This window comes from Eretmochelys imbricata, chromosome 9 (assembly GCF_965152235.1).
Source record: "Eretmochelys imbricata isolate rEreImb1 chromosome 9, rEreImb1.hap1, whole genome shotgun sequence".
Lineage (NCBI taxonomy): Eukaryota > Metazoa > Chordata > Testudines > Cheloniidae > Eretmochelys > Eretmochelys imbricata.
In genome coordinates, this window is record NC_135580.1 from 85,792,110 (window position 1) to 85,813,384 (window position 21,275).

The following is a 21,275-nucleotide window of genomic DNA, read 5'->3' on the forward strand; positions in this document are numbered from 1 at the left end:
GGAGAAATACCATTTTCAGGTAAGAAAAAAATTTGTTCTTACTGATGCATGAGGGGTTATGCACAAAAACTCACTAGAGATCTTTGACTGAGTAATAAATTCTGGATAATAGAAGTTTATGGAAATCCTGAAAGACCATTAACCACTGTAATTATGTGGCACTGTACTGAAGCATTAACAATTGGAGAAAATGGTACATTCTAAGAGAAAAGTTCTAGCAAAATATTTCCACCTGTACCTGATAGTGACGTCTTTATCTCTCTGCTTGCAGGGTTTTACAAACTGGAACAAAAGAGACTTTAATCAGTTTATTAAAGCTAATGAGAAATATGGACGTGATGATATAGATAATATTGCCCGTGAGGTGGAAGGAAAGTCACCAGAGGAAGTCATAGAGTATTCAGGTTTGTTTAAATTCAAGTATATCTTTTCACAATCATATCTATATAACCATTCTGTTTTGTCATATGACTTTTGGAATTACAAGGTTCGGAGCTTGGAAGAATGTGAAAGGTTAAAAGAATGTGTTCCCTCTTAGAAAACGTGAAGTCCTGGGGCAGATTATGCTGTGAAAGCACCTTTATGTATTCTTATTCTGCACTAGCTGATTTTTAGATCATGACTTGCTTCATCTAAATTTGACAGTGTCATTGTACAAGGGGCTGACTTGTTTATTTTTCAATGTGGGACTCCCGTTTTCTTGGCAGTGATTACAGAGCTGACATTGCCTACTGTTGGTATATGCACATAATAGACAGCCGAATACAAAGGCTGTAAACAAAGGCTGTTCTGTTGAAGCAAATTAAATTGTGCCCATTTACTTCAAGGTTGAATTTGGCCCACAGGACATTTTCAACACTGATGTAAGCAAAGTAGGTGCACATGTCAGAACTGGATGAAACAAACCAAAAAGAACAGATTATTTAATATTACTCAACCCATACAATACACACGAATAAAACCAAACTATCATGCAAATATTTAAAGAGCAAAAACACCCGTATTATGAAACCTCAAAATAATCTGAGGGCCAGATCCATCCCTCGTGTAAGTCTTTTGAAGTCACTGGGTTACACCAGGGATGAATTTAACACACACAGTTTCACATCTCAGTCCAGTCCAATACTAATACAGATGGATGTGATTTCTTTTTTATTCTATTCTGGGATTTTTGCTGGTTTTACATCCTGATCCTGCGAAGAAACATGCTTTATTTTGTGTAAAGTTAAGCACATGCACAATTCTTTGCAGGATTGGGGCCGTAACTTGGAGTAGCTTTCTGGACTTGTATATAGTAGCCATTAATAACAATAAATATTTGTGGTATTAACATCAGAACGTGAGTGAATATGCAGTAGAAATAAGTAAACTGAGCACTTTGAGGAAAATGCAGGTCAACAGCTCTGTGAAATTTTTCCTCAAAATGTCAATATCACATAAATTGATGTACGAAACCAGGCCCTCAGCTTGTGGCGAAGTACACAATAGTTTTTGACTTTATTTCCTTGAGCTTCCCTCCATTCGATTTCACCAGGCAACCTCTCCTAACATCTTACATTTGAGTGTTCTTCCTGTAGTCAAAGAAGGCTGGACTCAAGTCTCTCCAGAACTTATTTAAATTTTTGGGGGTTGGCGGATGTCACTTAGTTCAGTGCTACTCAAAGTGGTGGTCCGTGGACCATCGGCTGCTGGTCTGCGCGTACATTGGGAAAAAAAATTGCTGGTCCCCCACATCAGATAGCGTGAGAAGCACTGACTTAGAGGATTCCAAGAATGAGTTTGTATGAGCCTGCTGACCTAAGACAGAGGACAAGTGAAAGACCAAAAATTGGTTCCTTCACATGGCGGACTGTTGCACTGACACTAGACTTGTGTCCACTATTATTGATGTAATATGTACTCCCTTACATATACAAAGTTGTGCAGGATTTTATCCATACAGACCTCATTAAAGTAAATAAACTGAAGTCAGTATAATTTGAGTTATTTGTAGCTCACCTCTAAAGATACTGATAAACATGAATGTGTCTGAATTTGTTTTTCTCATAGCCTAGTGAAATAGTGTTTGGTAAATCTTCAAATATCAAGGAACAGAAAATCTGCATTCTTTAATATTACACTGTTTTGCTACAGAATTCTTCATCCAAACAAGGACATAATGACAAGATTATTTTACAGATTGAATATTTTGTTCCTTTAGCCGTTTTTTGGGAACGTTGCAATGAACTGCAGGACATTGAGAGGATTATGGCTCAGATTGAACGAGGAGAGGCAAGAATCCAACGAAGGATCAGTATCAAGAAAGCTCTGGATGCCAAAGTAACAGTTGCAAAATTTTGTTCTTTTAATTAGTCTTACCATTAATTTTCTCGTACTAAGTTCTGCCTACCGTTAACATTGGATGAAGTGTCTTTCAATTCCCTTTAGAAAGAAAACACTTGGGTAGCGTTGGTATTTTCCACACCAAAGTTGGCTAGTTTTCAGTGGGAGAGGAAGTGATCCCTGTGTATAGTTTGAATAGTGGTTAAAATTTATAAATGCTTTTGGTTGAAAAGCAGAATGAAAATATAAAATATTGTTTGTCATAAACAACTCGTACTGCTTGTAACAATTAAGTGGTAAAGCCTTAATTTAGTGTTGTACATCCACCAATAAGTCTTATTTTTGTTTTGCATTCAGATTGCAAGGTATAAAGCCCCTTTTCATCAGCTGCGTATTCAGTATGGAACAAACAAAGGCAAAAACTACACAGAAGAAGAAGATAGATTCTTGATATGCATGTTACACAAGATGGGCTTTGACAAAGAAAATGTCTATGAAGAACTAAGGCAGTGTGTGCGCAATGCTCCCCAGTTCAGATTTGACTGGTTTATCAAATCTAGAACTGCTATGGTATGTACAAGCATCAATTACATGAAGCTTAGATTTTGTAGATAATGTTTTATGTTTCTTTAAGCAGAATTATGTGGAATTTGGATCTGTACCAGAACACTGGAGTGTAGGAAACAATTAGGTATGAGAATGGTCATTTTGGTCTATGTTCTCATCACCAGTTCCTAGCATAAGATGTGGTGGCCTTTTTCTCAGCACAGCTAAACAGTGCTTTACAATGAAATTGAAACAAACAGATTACAAAACCTGGCAAGTCTGAGTCTTATGTCAGCCAAAGAGCTTAATGCAAAGATAGACTGCCCTTACAAATCTGTTGTTTGCTCACTCCACACTAAAAATAAATAATCCAAACTGTGTGTCTGTAACTGGTCTTAAATTGAATCACTTTTCAGATTTAGCTGACAGGCTATCAAAAGATGAAGATGATTTGATTACACATAAAATAACATTTTATTTTTTTGTTAATAATACTTTATCTCTTGTATTTGTATTTCAGGACTATAATGAGAAGTCTAGTAGCTGAGTGTTGCTACAAAAAAACAGTTATTGTGGCAGGTGACTTAGTGTATGTTATAGTAGGTAAAATGTAAAATTAAAGAAGAATTCTCCTGTATAATGTAGTCATTTTTAAAAAGTCATGACACTTTACCTAGCTCATATTACAGTAGACTAGTTTGTGAACAGTTGGATCATAAATAAAACACAGTACCAATTTGACTAAGATATCGGTTAAATTAATACCCTGCATTTCAGCTGCATTCTTTCTTTAGTCTGGATAATATAGCCATTCTAACTGAATTTAATTGGTTTGTTTATTTATTTATAAAATACCCATCCAAGACTTTGAACATGGCCCCCCAAAAATGAGCAGCACGTTTCAGTAGGAAAAAGGCCATAAATGCCTCCTGTCTACTCCCACAGCTGCTTATAACAGCAAAGATGGTCTGGTTGACATATCAACTAGCAGCACATTTCCTATCCATGTATTCCCCATCCCCTCAACCATCCCCCTTGCCCCTTGATTACCTTCCAAATCTGCCCTTATTAACTAGTAGAAGATACCATTTTTACTAACTTAAATTTCCTTTTCAGGTAGTGTTGGATTTTAAAACTATAAACATACAGGGTCACATCTATGGTATCTATTTTATTCAGCTAAGTTATTTCTAAGTGCTTGTTAATCTCCTGTGAGTAAATTTTATGAGGGTAAAGCATGAGGCCAGAACTTCACAGGTTTTATTATTATAGTTGTTGTTCTTCTCCTCAAGGGGATAGGAGTAAGTGGCCACACAAGGGGGTGGAAATGTGGTGAGTAGTATCTGTTAGAAATTGAGGGACCCAAAATGTAGTGAATATTTTGGTTTAAGTAGTCTTTTTCAAACTCAAAATTATTTATTAAACTGATTATTCTACTATTATAATACTTACAGGCTATAAAGGAGTAGTAACAATACATTGTGAACACAGATGAAAATCAGAGATAATGTTTGGGCTGCAAGCCCCCTTCCAGTTACAGACAATTCATAATTTCTAATATTTTTAAACTAAACCTTTTAAGAGGTAATTATTATTTCTAATGTTTATTACTTTCATTTTTCTTAATCTCTCAAAACTCTGTCAGACTCATGATGATATGCTTAGGCTTTCATTAGTGATGTAGTTTCTGTTTGCATATGAAAATCCTGATTTTTGTTGAAGTGTTGTTGTTTGTTTTTATTTTGCATTTTATAGCCAAACTTGTGTAAAATAGGGTAGGCAAGGCAGTTTAATTCTGAAAAGGACTTGTTTATATATCAGTCCAAGAAAAACTTCACTGTATCTTACCAGCCACTAGATGTCTCTTGAATTCCATATAAATAGCCTAATTTTCCTCCATCTTCTCTTTCCTATTCATTTCCTTCAGAAAACAAATATAAATTCTGCTGCATTTCTTTATTCCCAAAGCAGATGGCCTACCCAGGTTAAGATCACAAACAGAGTGAGAGCTTCTGTAAAACAATAGTTTTTCTTAACTGCACAAAGACTTATTTAAGTGTACAGGATTAGTAATTATTATCTTCCTCTTTATTTTATTTGTGTTCGTGCTTCAGGAATGGACAATACTATGACCTACTGAATCATAGTTATTCTCACCAAGCCATAATTTGTGCCTGTTCTCTGAATCTCTTTTTCTGCATTTCTCCAGAGGAAGAGCTCTCTGCCAGTCCAAGATCTTTGGACTGACAGAGTGCCTGTTTTCTGTAAATATTGGCGATAGTCCAGACTTATCCACACACTTTCTGGCTTGACTATGCCCTTTTACTCTCATGATAGATTCTCTATCTTCAGTGGTGCAAACGGTGATGGTTCAGTGCTCCTCCTTTCTCTGTTGCAATCCTAGTTTTTGTAGCTATGACAAGAACGAACAAAATTCTTTCCGCTTTCCAACCTGGACAAGAAGTATCAAACGACCTTGAAAGAAATGAGCAACGGGCAGTAGATCCTTTCCATCAAGACTTGACTCCCTGTAAGAAAAATATATGGATTATTCCATATTAGAGTGCTTGAGGTTGAAGACAAAATTCATGATGGATATTCTATTTTCTAGTAGAAGCATCTAATATCCCAGCAGAAGCTTATTTGCATGAACCAATCAGATTCTCCCATCAGCAATTTCTAAGGCCACAGCTACACTACAAACTTTTGTCAATGCAAGTTACATTGGCGTAAAGCTGTTGCAGTTAGTATAACTCTTTTGCACCTGCATACTTGACGCCTTGTGTTGGCACTGCCTATACTCACCAGGAGTGCTATATTGATGTGCAGTGCACCGTGAGTAAGTATCCCAGTATTCAACGCGCCATCCTCCAGCACACTGTTTTTTGCGAAGTTTTGGCAATATATGGTGGGGGAGAAATGAGTCACACGGGGTAACTGGGAGCGAGGGGTTAACTTCCACGAGTGCAACTGTGTCCATCCCATAATGTTATCTATATCCCATAATTTTCATGCCTTTAAAAAAAAATTCTGAATGGCCTTCTTCGCTGTCAGAAACATGGAGCCTGCACAGCTTGGCACTATTGTCATAAGCATTGCAAACACAGGACGCACGATCCTCCAGTATTTGAAAAGGCATAAGAAGAAGTGAATCAGTGGGGAACATGAGGATTTCTTGGAGGACAGATTACTGTGGGACACAGTGAGAGTCAGTTCAAGGTTGGTTAGTGGAATTCACTGAGCAGCTGCAGATGGAGTGCTGCTCCTGGGCATGAGAAAGGAGCACTGACTGGTGGAATCGGATTGTGATGTAGGCTTGGGATGATGAGCAGTGTCTGCAGAACTTTCAGATGCGGAAGGCTACATTCCTGGATCTATCTGTCTGAGCTCACCACATCCGTCCAGTGCAGCGACTCCAAGATGAGCTGCACTGACAGTGGAGAAGCCAGTGACGATTGCACAGTGGAAACTTGCAACACCAGATTGCCACCGGTCAGTGGGAAATCAGTTTGGAGTTGGATATTCCATTGCTGGAACCATTGCCATGCAAGTGCGTCTCCTGCTGTGCAGGACTGTGACTCAGCAATGTGCAGGACATAGCGGATGGATTTGCTGTAGTGGGGATCCTGAATTGTGGTGGAGCAATAGATGGCATACATATCCCTATTTTGGCATCAGACAACCTTGCCACGTAGTGCATCAACAGAAAGGGCTACTTTTCTATGGTTATGCAGGCTTTGGAACACTGGGGACGCTTCACCGACATCGGTGTTGGCTGGTCAGGGACACTCTCATCTTTAAGAACAGAGAAATGTTCAGTAAGCTACAAGCAGAGACTTTCTTTCATGACTGATGAATTAATATTGGTGATGTTGAAGTGAACCTGGGGGATCCTTTGCTCCCCTGGCTCATGAAGCTGTACACCAGACATCTAAACAGCACCAAGGAAAGATTCAGCTACCCTCTCACCAGAGGCAGAATCACAGTTAAATGTGCTTTTTGGTAGATTGAAGGGATGCTGGTGGTGTTTACTCACAAGACTGGATCTCAGTGGGAGGAAAAAATCCCAATAGTTGTAGCTGCCTGTTAAAATATCCCAGAAGCAAAGGGGGAAAAGCTGCTGCTGGAGTGGAGATGGAGTGGCTGTCTACTGAGTTTGAAAAGCCAGACACAGGGGCTATTAGAAGCACTAACAAAGAGCTATCTGTCTCAGGTAGCCTTTGAAAGAGCACTTTAACAGTGAGCCACAGTAATGTATTCTGATGGACTGTGCTCTACCTGGCCCAGCTATTTTGGGGCCTGTTAGGAATTTGTGTGGTGCTGTGTATGAATATAACACTGTCAATGCACCTATTAATTTTGTGTGTTTGCTACACACTTATGATTATTACAATGTCACTGATCCTATGAGTTGTCATGGTATATATTAAGGAGTCAGTGGGTGCTTTCAAAACTGCTAGGCATCCTGTAGCATATGTTGTGAATTCATAAAGATGAATTATTTTCCAAATAATAGAATTTTATTCAGTAACAAAATGAGTGCAAAGAAAAATCTCTGCAGTTTAAAAACTTAATAAATGAAGAGAACAGAACTTAACAAGGGGAAAACTCTTATGTACATTTTACATACACATACAGAACCTGTGGCTTTCACAGGTCAGTGTATTACTTTTGGGGGAATTCTGTACCAAAAACTTTTAAAATTCTGCATATTTTATTTGTCAAAATAACACAATATAATCACACCAGTTTCAATTATTTTGGTAATTTTATTTCAAAATACCCTGTCAGCAAGTAGGTCTGTAACAACACATACAACAAAAAAGATTCAGGAAATGTGTTTTGACAGATTCCTTACATCTTAATACAGAAGTTTAAGTAATAATTCATTTAAACTACAGTACAGAAACTTATTCCTGCACCCCTCAGAAGCAGTGCAAAGGCTTGGGGGACTTGGGTAATGGAGGAGCTGAGGGAGAGGGAAGTAATTGCTGGGAAGGAGACTGGATGTGAACTTGGAGGGTTGTTGGGTGGGAAAGGTATGGAACGGGTGTTTTGGTATGGTTTTTTGAGTGTGTGGGGCGGGGGGGGGAGGAGATGGGGTTGTTAGGGAGCCTACCCCATGCAGATCCTGCCTGACCCCTAGCATCTCCCATTCAGTCAGGCACATCTGCCCCTGTCCCCATGTGTCCCTGCACCACCCTGTCTTCATGTGGCTTTGTGCCCCCACTCAGCCACCCTCCTGCCCCCATCCCCATGTGTTCCTGTGCCCCCACTTGGCCACCTGCCTCCAGTAGCTGAGAGGGCAGCAATTTATATCCTCCATTCTGTCCTTCCCACAGAGATGCCTCCACAGGGCCTGTTGGGTAGTCCAAAGATAGCACATAACAAACAGGTGGTCAGAAGATTTTTCTTCTGATTGCATGCATTCTGCTGGTTTTTTGACATATCTTTCTAGTCAGATATTTAATTTCCCCCCCTTGTAGCCTTTATAGATGAACAGTTTATATTAAGTAAATGTTTGTGTTTAAGATACCCACAAAGTAGAAGTGATTAAATGGTAACAATTTAATGTTGGCAGCTCCATAGAATGTCACTCTTTTCATTGTAGTATCAAAGAGGGTAGTAGTCCAAATGAAGTGATTTCCCCTTGGGATTATGAACATTGCTTTGAAGTATCCCACTTCAGTGCAGTTCTTAGCAGGAGCTTGATTCAGTGTCTGACGTTGAGGTTGTACCGTCTGTTAAAGTCAGGTTCAGGCACACAAATGTGGTAGGCAATTCCTTTGCCTGTTGTCATTCACCTGACCCTGACTTTCATAGAGAAGTTATTCAGACCTTCTGTCACTCAGACTTAGGCAGTCTTAGTGTCTAGGATTTTCAGTGCACAGGAAATGTAATGTGGAGTCTTTAATCTCTGAATAAGTCTCCCAAGTTTACTGATATTTTCTGTGCTTGTTGTATTGAAGCTTTATGACGACTGATAGATATAGAAAGGGGGGTATATTAGTAGTCACCCATCTACTAGAAACATCAGTTCAATAAATAGTACTCAGTCGAAGCATAGTGGCATGCACTGAAGGTGTCAGTCTTTTTAAGTTTCCTATTGTCTGTACATGTTAAAAGATTATTTAGCTGCCTTTTCTAGGTAGACTGAAGAAACTGCAAAAGAGGCTGTGAAAGAAAAAGTACTAGTGGTCCAAGCCCGTTCCCAAATGCTCATCTTCATGTATTTCCTACTTGATGATGGAGTTTGTTTAATAAAAGCCATGTGAACAGGTCTGCAGGTACTCCAGTTAGTTCAGCCATATGAGAGCAGTAAAGCAATGTAGTATCCTGGCATACTTTTAAAAATAACTCAAAATACCTACATAGATACTGCATTGCAGAAAGATTCCCAGATTGGTAGATCTGTTTTGTGTACATTATTTCTAAGATGAGGATCCAGTTCTTTTCCCATTTTTCTTACTTTGCATTATTTAAAAATTGTGAATGAACTTAATGCCCTCAAAATGAGGGATTCATCATGCTGGTTTGAGGCAGGCATAGAATGGGCAGGACTGTGCATAATTATCCGTAGCTAATATTCCCACTCCCCAGGTATACCATAGCATTGCAATTCTACTCCTGTGCCAGTCATGTAAAATCTAGTGGTTTAGTGATGTGAACATCCAGAGATTTGACTAATAAACTTTCACTCTTGATCTAAGTACAGACTTGAATCCAGGTCCTCAGATTTGAAGGGTTAGTGGACTAATGTACAGTGCCCTGTAGCTCCTTTGCTTTTTCTTAATACTTTTTATCTGTATGTGGTATTGAGTATTGCCATGTTATCTATTTTATTCAGTCTAAGTTATTTAGAAAGTATTTTTGTATTATTTTAATGATAAAATGTTTTGTGATCATTTCCCACTTTAAAATTGTCTTTTACTGGGTTTCATAATGTCATTGGTGGTGGTGCATTTTTTCATTCATATTATAGATTCAGGCTTTAGTCAGATATAAAGCCAAAAAGTCCTTTTTATAAAGACATCTTTTTAGTTCTGTAGTCTCCAAGAGTGTGAATCAATGGAGGCTATATGGATCATAGGGAAATTGACATTATCTGTAGTTGGGAATTGTATGATAGTAGTATCCTCCCACCCTCGTGTCCCTTGAGCGCTGGATTGTTTTCCTATGGTTTAGAATAGTTAGCACAATAATCTTCTGCTTCTTTTCAAGTGTATAAGCCACTGGAGGTAATTTGGCATTGCTGTAATATGAGGACTTGGAGAAAGTACTAGTTTCTGCAAGAGGTAATGAGATTCCTCTCCCCTACTCCACCATATTATTGATAAACAGATGAATAAGAAGAAAATACTCTCTGGTCACAAGCAGTAATTACTTTTGGTGCACACAGGATCCAGTCACTGCTCCTCTGTGAGGAATGAAAGCTGACCAGCAGCACTCTTCTTAGGAGAATCGTTTTGCTTCAGAAGATACCACCAAGTACAGAGAACCTTCCTCCACCAGAAATATAGGAGGGTTGTTACAAATTGCTCTGTCTGAAATGGCCATCTATTGGATACAGAACGCCTTGGAAAGTGCTGGGAGCCAGGACTCTGCCGCCGAGGCTAAAATGGGGGTTTCCCCTCCCTTTTTCATAAATCAGCAGCTTCCCACAAACTTCTGACAGTATCCACAGGAAAAAGGTAAAACCCTCAGTGTTACCACAGATATGCTCAAATGTTGTTGGCCTCTCTTCTGCCATCTGACAGTATCCCTTGTTGCTTTGCATCTGGAGTTGGCAAGCTACCTCAACAAGATCTTCAGTGAAGCAATTTCCTTTGCAGTTGCTATTTGCCTCGGCCCCCTTCTACTCGGCCTAACCACAGAAGTCGATTCCCCTGTAGACACTGGAAGGACAAAAACCACTGTTATTCACCATGGGAAATGCTCTGTTCTTATGTTAAGAAACTTGACGGGCTTCCTTCTCCCTTTCCACGGAGTGGCTGCCTTCAGGAACTCTGTTCTGAACGTTGGGTTATCAGGCTCCCAATCAGGGAGGCAGACTTCCTGGTGATGAGATGAAAAAAACCCAACAGTAAATATTAAAACTAAAAGCAAAGCCAAGCAAGACTCCCGATCTGGAAGACTTTTAGGCTGTGTCAGAAGATCATATATAATTTTTTAAATCTAAGTTTTGTGGGTCTATGTATTACAATAATTACTAATTGGGCTGGGAAGATCTTTGGGAGGCCTGTATTCCAGCACATGCAAACCTCTGATTGGCCCTTACCCCACTTATTCATTGGGGACAGAATGACCTCCCTCACCCCACCTTTATTTTTATTTATTTTTTTTGAGTCATCAAATCGAGACATCAGGCAAATAGATTATTGCTATCTTTAGTATAGAATTTCTCTCTCCTCTGTGAAGCTTAAGAAATGTTTTCACTTTATCTGTCGGATTCTTCCCCGTCCCCCACAAATGCAATAAATGAGAGCATCCAGCTCCTCCGAGAAAGTGTAGACAGGTATTTCTTGTCTATTTTTAGTGCCAAAGCATTCAAGAGGCTTCAGGGCAGTCTTACATCTCAAATGGCTAAACTGCTTTTAGAAGAACAAACAATTCCATTTAGAATAGTTTGAGTCTGAGTAGCAGCTATAAAAAAGGGAGCTTTTTTTAGCATCCATAAGTCTTCTAGACACATCTCCATATACCCTGCCTCATATCTTTTTTTGTGTTTGATAGTTCTGATCAACAGCCAGTCCATTTTTGCACACAGACCATCCTTTCAGTCTGGCCACAGCTCTGCGAATTTAAAGATTCTAACCAAAGTAGCAGCTACCATTCATAAGGATTCAAGGGGTTCATGATCTGTTATATTTAGATAATTGGCTAGTAAAATCCAAATCTCTGATGAAAGCCCAGATTGAGTCTCAGTGTGTGCTCTCTGGGTTTACTGTTGCAGCGTCTCATAAATCATCACGTGAGTGCTGTAGATCTATCTGGAACTTGTCCATCTGGGAGCCCAGTTCAGTACTGGAGAAGGCTATGTGGATTGTCTACAGAAAGCTTTAGAAAATTTGCAGTAACAATCAGAATGTTCTTTGACATACAGGAGATTAAATCAGATAAATCCTTTAGTTATTTGGCTTAATTGCTCCTTTTGCTAAATTTTGTACATTGGTCCTAGCTTAGTGAATCTTTTGGTTTCAGTGTGAAAATGGAGAGAAAAAGCAAACTTGGCTCTGCAGGAGAACCTAGCTTTCCATTCCCTGGAATGTCAGCAAATCTGTGGTGTGAGTGCTCCTCACTTCCTCAAGGAAGTTTCACTAACAGATCGCAATTTGACCTTTTAACCCCAGTATCTTTTGTATGGGGAACCCCCATGAACCAGATGCCTGCGCAGGACAAGGGGCCAAAAAGAAATAAATACTTTGATCTGTAAAATGGGGATAGTAATACAGTGGTTTGGCTATTTAGACTGTAATCTCTTGCCACAACAGCCCCTTCCTTACTTCACTTAACTAGCTGGCTTCCTGTCTCTTACCATATCACCTCACTTTCAAAAACCTACAAACATAATTTCCGCATTCCTGCATCTTTCAGCTCATGTCATGTTTTTCATCAGTTTGGAACAGTCTCTCACTTCCTATCTTGGAAGCGCCCCATCAAATCTTCCTTCATATCCCTCCTTGGAACCATTTCTGTCGTGAATCCTTCATTCCTTGCTCTTCTTACCAGAAATCTCTTTGCTGTTATAAATGAAGTCCTGTTTCTTGTCTCCTATTTACCTCCTCTGTTTTAAACTGTAAGTCCTTTAGAGCAGGGGGCACAGTATCATATATATTTATGGCATTACATAAACTTTTTAATAATCAATTAGTACTCATGCTCAGATATTCTACCACTGGCTTAAGTCAGTAAATTTTTTTCATTTCATAACCCCTTGTGCTAATGCTCACAGAGCATCATACTGCTGATATGGGAACACATCGCAAGAAACGGCCAAATTCATGTATGTGAGACACATAGGGAGACATTACTTCTTTGGTATCTATAGAAATACTGTTCAAATCACAGCCGTGGCTGGCACGTTTTGCTGTATCAAGATGCTTTTAAATAAAGAATAAAGGGCCAGGTTATCAAAATTGCTCACTCCCATTTAGGCACTTAAATGGAGTGGCCAGATATTCCAGAATGCTCAGGACCCTGCAACTCCCATAATTCTTGATGGGACCTGAGCACTTTGGATAATCTGGTTCATATTGTTGGAATCAAGCACCTTTGAAAATGTCTCAGGATGTTTTGAAATCCCTAGTGACTTTCAGTGTATATAGTGATGCAGTCTCTGCTGCAGAATTTAATGTTTGATTATTACCCTTCTTAGGAATTCCAAAGACGCTGCAATACTCTCATATCATTGATAGAAAAAGAAAATATGGAAATTGAGGAAAAAGAGAGAGCTGAAAAGAAGAAAAAGGGAACAAAAGTTCCAGCGGTAAATTTATCAGCATTTACTTACCTCTTAATGGGGCATGATTCAACATTTATTGATTTGTCTAGTTGAAACGAAGTGCAAAATAAGGTAACTGTAACCTCAGGTTTCTCCAAAACAAAACTGTTAGTTTGCTGAGAAAGAGGTTATGTGGATACCATAGGTGTTCATCTGTGTCTCCCTGGAAGTGTGGGTAATAACTCCTGAAGATCAGAACTTCAAGTCTTTGATTCCCTTTAAAGGGTTTCCATATAGGTAGCATAGAGATACCTGTCTTCTGAGTGCGATGCATTCCTTGAGGAAAATATTCCCCCTCCAGACACCCCAACAAGATGTAAGTGGATAGTATTACATAAACTTCAATGTCACATTGTTATCCAGTCTCTAAAATACTAATTATTGGAGGGAGATATTTAATGAATTAAATAGTTCTTCAGATGAATTAAATAGAACAAGCAAAGCCACATACACAAACCAGGGGCCTAATCCTGCTACCCTTATTCATGATGTGTAATACTGAACCAATAAAACTCTCTGTGGAGTACTGCTCATCGTGAAAAAGTGTGGCCCTTTGTGCTTATTTTAACTTTAACTTTTTCGGGGGGGTTCTCTTTTGCCCTCTGTTGTGCACTATGAATATGAATGGTTGAAATATATGTTGCATAGTAAATTAGAGCCTCTATCTTCGGACTGAATAGGCATGTCATTCTAGTTTTTAATATATTCACGGTACATTTGACCATATGTGCTCATATTTTTCAACATTTGAAAAACAATAAGCTGTTTGTTTTTATTTCTTTAGTCACAGAAAAGAAAAGCAGATTCAGCAACAGAGAGTTCTGGGAAGAAGGATGCTAAGAAAGTGAAGTCGTAAAGTGGAGAAACTGAATGCTAAATATAAAACTGCCACTTTTTCTTTCTATCTACAAATGTTAATTGCCAGCTTCCGTGTGTTCATGGTACTCTCAGAAAAATCTCATGGTTTAATTTTTGCAAATTTTGTATATTACACAATGCCTTTCTTCACTTAAATAATGTGTAGCTTTATATTTTATGCATTCCAGTACCTTAGTGCTGTGGTTTTCAATCTGTGGTCTGCGGCCCCTTGGGGTCTCCAGACTAAGGGGTCCTTTAAAGGTTGTCATTACCATAGAACAGTGGTTTTCAACCTGTGGTCCACGGACCTCGGGGGGGTACGCAGACTATGTCTAAGATTTCCAAAGGGGTCCACACCTCCATTCGAAATTTTTTAGGGGTCCTCAAATGAAAAAAGGTTGAAAATCACTGCTTTAGTGTATCGTATTTTGTGAATTACATGTCTTCAGCAAAATTCACTCAGTCCTTGTTCTTTGAAGCTCGTGCTGAGGTTTTAGCTTTTATATGTTTTATATGCTGCTGCTTTAAAAGAAAACTTAGATTCTATAGCTGTATTGTTGTTTCATACTTTAAATTTATATGGCTGTGGGAAAATAAATTGAATTAAAGTGATTTGAGGAGAAGTATACTCTTACCCTTCTTGTTTTGTGTTGTGTATCCTCTCTACCTGCTCTGTAGTATGTGAACATTAGCATAATAACAGATGATACTTGTCAGCCAGATACTTGTTTCTAGAGTATTAGGATAGGATCAAGAGCTGGAAAAATGATAAAAACTAGCATCTATGCTTGCTGTCAACATTACATTTAAATTGTCTAAAATATTTAGGAGGGAAGACATCGCAGAAAAATATGTGGAAAAAATATTTTTCTGTGTGCTCGGGCCCTGATTCAGCAAGGTACTTAAGAGCACACATAACTTTAAGCATGTTAGTAAATCCACAGATTCCTGTGGGACTACAAGCATGCTTATGTGCTTTGCTGGATCAGGGTCTATTGCAGTAATTCTTTTCTACTCAGCTGTACTGGTTACTACATTACAGACTTGTTCAGGAATGAAGTAATTCAGCTGCACGTTGGTGGGCTGGTTCACTGTCCAGCTGCAGAATCAAGCTGAAAAACCCTGTTTATGATATAAAACAGTTGCTTGCACCCTCTATCCTAGTTCAACACATCAGGCACTAGGAAACAATAGTGGTTAAGCTCCTTTTCAGCATTTCCATTTGGATGAATGGGCAAGAGTCCTGAACACACTTTCTGTGGGGTATATGCCTGGCCTTTTTCAAGATGGCTCACAGTCTCTGGTCATATTGGATTCCTTTGCCATTCCTAGAGTAGCAGAGAGCAATGGAAGTTAGGCACCTAAAGATCTTTGAGGATCTGGGCCTACTGCCTTTCTTTAATTTTCCAAAGGCTGTCACTGTTTGGTTTCTAATATGGACCACGCTGTAGTGAGGCCTGCCTTTATAACTAAGTCTAGATTAAGGCAATGTACTTTACTCAGCTCTACTTTAGAAGAGGACTACTAAGGGTATGTCTACACTACGAAATTAGGTCGAATTTATAGAAGTCGGTTTTTTAGAAATCGGTTTTATATATTCGAGTGTGTGTGTCCCCACAGAAAATGCTCTAAGTGCATTAAGTGCATGAACTTGGCGGAGTGCTTCCACAGTACTGAGGCAAGCGTCGACTTCCGGAGTGTTGCACTGTGGGTAGCTATCCCACAGTTCCCGCAGTCTCCGGAAATGAGATTCAAAAGTTCGCGGTTCTTTTCCTGTCTACCTGGCCTGTGCATCTGAGTTGAGAGTGCTGTCTAGAGCGGTCACAATAGAGCACTCTGGGATAGCTCCCGGAGGCCAATACCATTGAATCGTGTCCACAGTACCCCAAATTCGACCCGGCAAGGCCGATTTAAGCGCTAATCCACTTGTCAGGGGTGGAGTAAGGAAATTGATTTTAAGAGCCCTTTAAGTCGAAAAAAAGGGCTTCATCATGTGGACGGGTGCAGGTTTACATCGATTTAACGCTGCAAAATTCGACCTAAAGTCCTAGTGTAGACCAGGGCTAAGTACTCGCTAGTGTAGAATGCAGCAGCTTCTCTCTTCAGTGGGTGGAGCTGAAAGACTTCTGCTCTGGGCTCTGTACTGCCTGTTTTTGGTTATGGGACAAATTCAGGGTTTGTAAAGTTCTGATATACAGGACACAGTTATGTGAAGATATTGATTCTCCACCCATATGCCTTTGTGGGAGTTACCATCAACTGGGTTGCCCTTGCTGTCAGTTCATCTCTCCAAGGCTGATGACAAGGCCTTGTCAGCAAAGGCACAGCACCTCTCTCCACCACAACCTGAGTTTGAGATGATTCAGGATAAAATGTGTTATTTTGGTTAAGCTTTTGGAAGTTTATTGGTTTGATTCATGTTTGGGAGCAGGACATGAGTCAATTACTGAGTCTTGTATGTTGTAAGATTTGCATTTTTTAAATCTATTTATTGATGTTAAAATGCCCAGATCATCACCTCACTATTATGATGAGAAGTTAATAACAAAGACAGCTTTGCGATGGTTGTCAATCTATATTTCTAATGTAACCCAAATGGGCCCCAAAAGAGGAGTGCTCTAAGATGAGGAGAACAGCTTTTCAAATAACCTTTTTATGCTAGAGCAGGGGTGGGCAAACTTTTTGGCCTGAGGGCCACATCCCGGTTGCAAAACTGCATGGAGGGCCAGATAGGGAAGGCTGTGCCTCCCCAAACAGCCTAGTCCCTGCCCCCAATCAACCCCCTCCCACTTCCTGCCCCCTGACTGCCCCCCTCAGAACCCTCAACCCATCCAACCCCCCCTGCTCCTTGTCCCCTGACAGCCCCCTCCTGGGACCCCCCTGCCCCTAACCACGCTCCCCCCGGACCCCGCTCCCTGTCCCCTGACTGCCCCAACCCCTGTCCACACCCTTGCCCCCTGACAGGCCCCCTGGGACTCCCACGCCTATCCAACCTCCCCATCCCCTGACTGCTCCCGCCCCCCAGAACCTCTGTCCCATCCAACCGCTCCCTGTCCCCTGACTGCCCCCCCGGGACCCCTACCTCTTATCCAGTGCCCCCGCTCCCCGCCCCCTTACCATGCCGCTCAGAGTGTCAGGACTGGCCTGGGGGGAAAAGTAGGAAGCTGAATGGCACAAGATCGTGCAGTTGTTCTGGAGATGATCTTCCTGATCAGACGGCACAGTTTCTCTGAAGAATGATAGTTGCTCCAAGGAAGGAACTTTGTTATCTATTGTATTTTGTAGTTCCTGGTTAGACTAAATGTGCTGTTGAACCACAGTCCTTGAGAACACTTGTGTATTATAAACTAGTTCCTCAGCAAATTGAGTCTCCCCATCCATCATGTCCTACAGTGATAACTAAAGAAAATTGCTAACAGCTGCTGGTCAGGATTAAAGTAAAATGGATCCTTTTTTTTCTCTTCTTTTGTGTAGTTGTAGAGATGTACACAATATGCACCTAGTAATATCTAAATGATGTGCTGCAAGGACTCTAATGTAGATGGACTAAATTAAAGGAATCTTCCTACTTTTAACTAAAAAGAAAAGGAGTCCTTGTGGCACCTTAGAGACTAACCAATTTATTTGAGCATGAGCTTTCGTGAGCTACAGCTCACTTCATCAGATGCATACCGTGGAAACTGCAGCAGACTTTATATATACACAGAGAATATGAAACAATACCTCCTCCCACCCCACTGTCCTGCTGGTAAGGACAGTGGGGTGGGAGGAGGTATTGTTTCATATTCTCTGTGTATATATAAAGTCTGCTGCAGTTTCCACGGTATGCATCTGATGAAGTGAGCTGTAGCTCACGAAAGCTCATGCTCAAATAAATTGGTTAGTCTCTAAGGTGCCACAAGGACTCCTTTTCTTTTTGCAAATACAGACTAACACGGCTGTTACTCTGAAACCTACTTTTAACTAGTATTTTCTTAGAAAAAAAGTACTGAATGTGAATAGCTTGTATTACATCTAGCTCTAACGAGGCGCATTAGAAAATTCCGAGCCCTAAGATAAGATTAAATAAGTGGTGTAATAGAGAAATGATGCAGTACCATATGAGGAGTTTCAGGAATGACTTCAGGTCTCCCACTCAGCAGGCATCTGGAGTGTGTGTGTGTTCCTTTGGGAAAGGAATATAAATGCTGCAATTGTTTAGCACCTTCTAGAGCTCAGGTTATGCATGTGACATGGAGAGTGGAGCACAGGAAAAGGTGCAGCACTTATATCTGGAAGGAAAAAGAACAGACCTAATGTGTTAAACTGAGTATACTGAATCCTTGAATTCGTTTTGATTTTGGTCTTAGGTTAGGGATTTCAACAACAAAAATGTCACCCAACCAATAAATACATCATGTGAAAATTCAAGCTTTTGTACTACTACAAAACAAAGAGAAAATATAGTAATCCTTCTGTACTGATTAATTATTTTATAGTATTGTGAATTCCTGCTATCCCAATTTGCATTAGTATATGTACCTATCAGCTAGGAAGTTTCTCTTGTGATGAATTAGCATTGCTTATCTGATTTGGTGTTAATGCTACATAGAGGGACAAATAAGAATCCAGTTCTCTTTGAAATGTGGAGTGAGTGGGTACAGTATAAGCAAATTAATCAGAACCCCTTCAGTGCCATGATGGAAGTAACCTTTGGGCAACATGCTGTGGCAATTTTTCATTTCCCGCAGTGCTTTGTCAAGATGGACAGTGTCTATTGTACAAAGGCTCTTTCTGCAGATATCTGCTGCTTGTCCAAGTGCAATGAAAAGTTTAAGTAAATTCAGTGATCACTAAATAATCCTAAAGCTATAGAAAAGACATGGACCTTACATGCTGATGAGGCATCTGAAATTTTGCAGCCTGCAGTGGATTCTGCAGAACGCAAAATCACAGATACATATTGGTACAGACATTGGTCCTGGTTTTCCACAGACTATGGGCTTGCTCCTGCTAGGAGCTGAGCACTCTGGTCCCCATCCAGGAAAACACTGAAGCATGTGAATAGTCACAATGACATTAATGAATTTACTCATGCTTAAAGGTAAGCATGTACATAAGTGTTTTGCCAGATTGGGGCCAGAGTGTTCAGTGTTTTGCAGAGTCAAACTCTAAAGAAGGGACCCATTCCTGATGAAAGACAGAAGGGTTGTCTCCATGGTGTGGTAATGCTCACCAGAAGGGTGTAAATTTTAGAGCGCTGTAAAGTGTTACTCTCTAATTGTCCCTTTTGGACCCTGCTGACATGTTAAAAGGTACCTAGTGCAAGTTGGATGTAGTCCAGCGCTATGTTAACATGCAGCTAGGACCTTTAGAGTGCGTCAGGGTCTACATGGGGCAGTCAGAGCGCAGAACTTAGGAGTGCTCTACAGTTGACACCCTTGTGGTGTGCACTGCTGCACTATATAGATAAGCCCTTATGCTGAACTCAGTTTATACGTTCTGATGTGCACCATATTCTTTCAGTACACGTGTAATGTCCAGACTTTCATATTAGAATTAATAGGAGGAGCATGCTGCAATATTGACACAAATATATCTCTATGTACAGAGTAGTTCCAATTTAGGTTTGTCTCCTAAAATGTTTATGGTACCTTATATTGTTTGTTTATATGAAATCCGAAGTTCCACTATATACACCATGTTTAGCCTCCAGTAAGACCTTTTCAGGAGAAAGCAAATCGTACTCATTCAAGGACTGATCCCAAAGCTCATTGAATCAAAGGAAGGACTCAGGTTTTAGAAGATGACACAGTACATGGTGCCTTTTTGGATTTACAAATATATTTTTATTTTTGCTACTTCCAGCTATTGGAAATGTTTCCCCTACATAAATTGTAAATACCCTTATTTATTTTGAATCAGTGGATATTTTAATTCATTAAAGTAATCCTGAGAATATCACACTATTTTTTTATGTAGGGGCTGGCCTTTCAGTCTTTACAGCAATGGGAGTTTTGCCTAAAGTTTAGGCCTTAAATCCTCACAGCCAAAGTTGTCAACTGTCGAGTTCGCATATCAAGATGAGGCAAAATATGACACACACGGATGGCCATCAGATTTCATGCAGCTTTTGCAATTTCCAAGGGTATTTCCATGTCTTTAATAAATTATCAGTCTATGGTTTTAAATAATCATAGCATTTAGTCTCTCTTGCTGAAGCACTGACTCTAACATAATTTGGGGTCTTCGAAGAAGTTTAATCTAGTAAATTTTTAATTAGGTGTCAGTCAAAGTGAGGGACTGGTTATAAAGTATTCTCATTTTATAGTAAAATCGTCAACATAGTAAATGATAGTATTGGTAAACCATATGCTTTCTGTATATATTTATCTGTATTTCAATAGGTAGTTCCACTAGGCACTGTGTATAAAATTTGACAATTTAGCTGGTATTACCCTATATTCTTTTGTTAAATTAGGAGAATACTTAATGACTGGGGCTACTGATTAGCACCTTTCACAAGGCCAAAGTGGGGTATTTAAGTTTAGGCACCTAAATCCATATTTTGATAAACAGGTGACCAGATTTTCAGAGGTGTTGAACACTTAGAGCCCCCTTAGCTTCCATGCAAGTGAAGAATAGTTATCAAAATGCATCTGTGAAAACAGACCAGGTTTTCAAGTGCTAAAATTGGCTTTATACTCCCAGGTTTGAAAATTTATGTCCCTAGGGCATGATCTAGTGCACGGGTGGGCAAACTATGGGCTGTGGGCCATATATGTCCCTCAGCTCCTGCAGGGGAGCGAGGTCGGGGGTTTGCTGCGCTCCAGCCAGGGAGCTGGGTTAGAGGCTTGACCTGCTCTGCGCAGCTCCCAGGAAGCAGCCGTAGTACGTGAGGTGTGGCCAGGCGGCTCTGCATGCTGCCCTGTCTGCAGGCACCGCCCCTGCAGCTCCCATTGGCCAGTGGCAGGGGTGGCGCCTGCGGATGGGGCAGCTTGCAGAGCCGCCTGGCCATGCCTCGGAACCAGAGGGGGGACATGCTTCCGGGAGCTGCTTGCAGTAAGCG

At 40.2% G+C, this 21,275-nt stretch overlaps 1 protein-coding gene across 3 annotated transcripts in view; it reads left to right on the forward strand.

Moving 5' to 3' along the window:
* SMARCA1 (SNF2 related chromatin remodeling ATPase 1) overlaps positions 1-14,861 on the forward strand; it is a 74,652-nt gene extending 59,791 nt beyond the window's left edge. The window contains exons 20-24 of one of the 3 annotated variants that reach the window (XR_013347058.1): positions 272-404; positions 2,201-2,319; positions 2,680-2,892; positions 4,323-4,452; positions 13,244-13,354. Coding sequence is in view for 2 of the 3 variants with exons in the window: in XM_077825812.1 (XP_077681938.1) it covers positions 272-404; positions 2,201-2,319; positions 2,680-2,892; positions 13,244-13,354; positions 14,154-14,225 (648 nt within the window). In the remaining variant the exon portion in view is untranslated. Of the gene's footprint in view, positions 1-271; positions 405-2,133; positions 2,320-2,679; positions 2,893-4,322; positions 4,453-13,243; positions 13,355-14,153 lie in introns of those variants that run through there. The other 2 variants (XM_077825812.1, XM_077825813.1) reach the window with 2 other exon arrangements.
* The last annotated feature ends 6,414 nt before the right edge of the window (positions 14,862-21,275 follow it).